This window comes from Triplophysa rosa, linkage group LG12 (assembly GCF_024868665.1).
Source record: "Triplophysa rosa linkage group LG12, Trosa_1v2, whole genome shotgun sequence".
Lineage (NCBI taxonomy): Eukaryota > Metazoa > Chordata > Actinopteri > Cypriniformes > Nemacheilidae > Triplophysa > Triplophysa rosa.
This window is the reverse complement of record NC_079901.1, coordinates 6997562-6998908: the sequence shown is the minus strand read 5'-3', so window position 1 is coordinate 6998908 and position 1347 is coordinate 6997562. Positions and strand designations below refer to the sequence as shown.

The 1347-nt window shown below is 40.1% G+C and overlaps 1 protein-coding gene across 4 annotated transcripts in view; it reads right to left on the bottom strand.

The window, feature by feature from the left end:
* The window catches only part of nectin1b (nectin cell adhesion molecule 1b), a 231608-nt gene that overhangs the window by 32235 nt on the left and 198026 nt on the right, over window positions 1–1347 (bottom strand). The window contains exon 10 of one of the 4 annotated variants that reach the window (XM_057348641.1): window positions 1112–1267. The exons of the other annotated variants lie outside the window; for them this stretch is intronic. Within the exon in view, the coding sequence (XP_057204624.1) occupies window positions 1127–1267 (141 nt within the window). The 3' untranslated portion in view covers window positions 1112–1126. Of the gene's footprint in view, window positions 1–1111; window positions 1268–1347 lie in introns of those variants that run through there. 4 annotated transcript variants of the gene reach the window in all.

Genomic DNA, 1347 nt, shown 5'->3' with positions numbered 1-1347 from the left:
GGGGGGGGGGGGGGGGGGGGGGGCGGGGTGGGCTGCGATCTCTATATTTTTTTGCGGCGGAGGTCCGGACAATACTTTTTTCAATAAATAATGTTAAATCAATGTAATGTTTTATCAGGCCATTTAATTTATATACTGATAGCCACAGTCTGAGTGAAACATAGAAGGTCTGGTAACTGAGAAAATGTGTTGTAGGCTCTGGTGCTGAAGCGAAGCCCCAGTGGCCTATTTTAATATAAAAAAACTACTGACAACAAACTGTAACAACTGAAATAAATATATCATGAGCAGGAGTACTTACAAAGTTACTAGCAGCCTTTCCATGCCATTCGTACTAGAACTAATTCTAAATATTCTTTCCAATTAAAACATGATTCACAATGAAATGCTCTTAACATGCTGATTATTTATGCTATTAAAATCATAAATGCAAGACGTTATGTTTTATAATCTGTCACAAACCTATATAGCAAACAGCAAAGTGACTGACAGCTAAAAATTCTTTATTACTGCTGCATTTTCGTTTACTTAAGAGTTACAGAAATAAGTGTCCATTTATTTACCTTCTCTTGGTGTATGCAGGTCTTCATATGTTTTTGGCGGGAGAAGCAGTGCTCACGGAGCAGAAAGGGTTAAAATGAAGCGCATTTGGCTCTTAATAAAGATATTAGAGGATATAGCGGCAAAATATAATCAACATAAATGTCATTGAGTGCTCGTGATGTGTACATCTCAGTTATGTAGATTTAAACTGCTCAATTTAAACCACAGACATAGTCAGATTTTTTATCTATGGCTACATAAAAAAATAAATTAACTTGACCTTCAATGGGGGCGGGAGGGGGCCCCCCCTAAGGTAATGGTAGGGGAAACACTGAAATGTCTAAAATGTCAGTTAGAGGGATGCTTTGGAAAACATAACAATGGTTAGAGCAAAAAAGCAAACCCAAAACAAATAAAAACAACGGAAAAGTAGACACAAATAGGAAACACACAGGGAATTCAGTGCTCAGTGACAGAGAGTGAGGAGTTAAAGAATTGAAAAAAAATCATAACAGAGGAAAAGAAACAGAGGAGTGCATCAGTCTGTGTACCTTCATAGGGTAAAGGCCTACAATGGCATGCGTTAGTGTGAGCTAGGCTGGATGGTTGCATACTCGACAAGGTCCCCGGCAGTGTGGACAGAGCTTTGTGGGCTGGGATTGGAAGCTAAAGCTGCAGTATCCAGTTCCGCATACTGGACATCACAGTCCTTGTGACCAGAGTTCTGGAGATAAGAGAGGTGGAGAGGATGTGTGAGGAGTGAAGCTCCAAGAGAGAGAGAGAGAGAGAGAGAGAGAGAGAGAG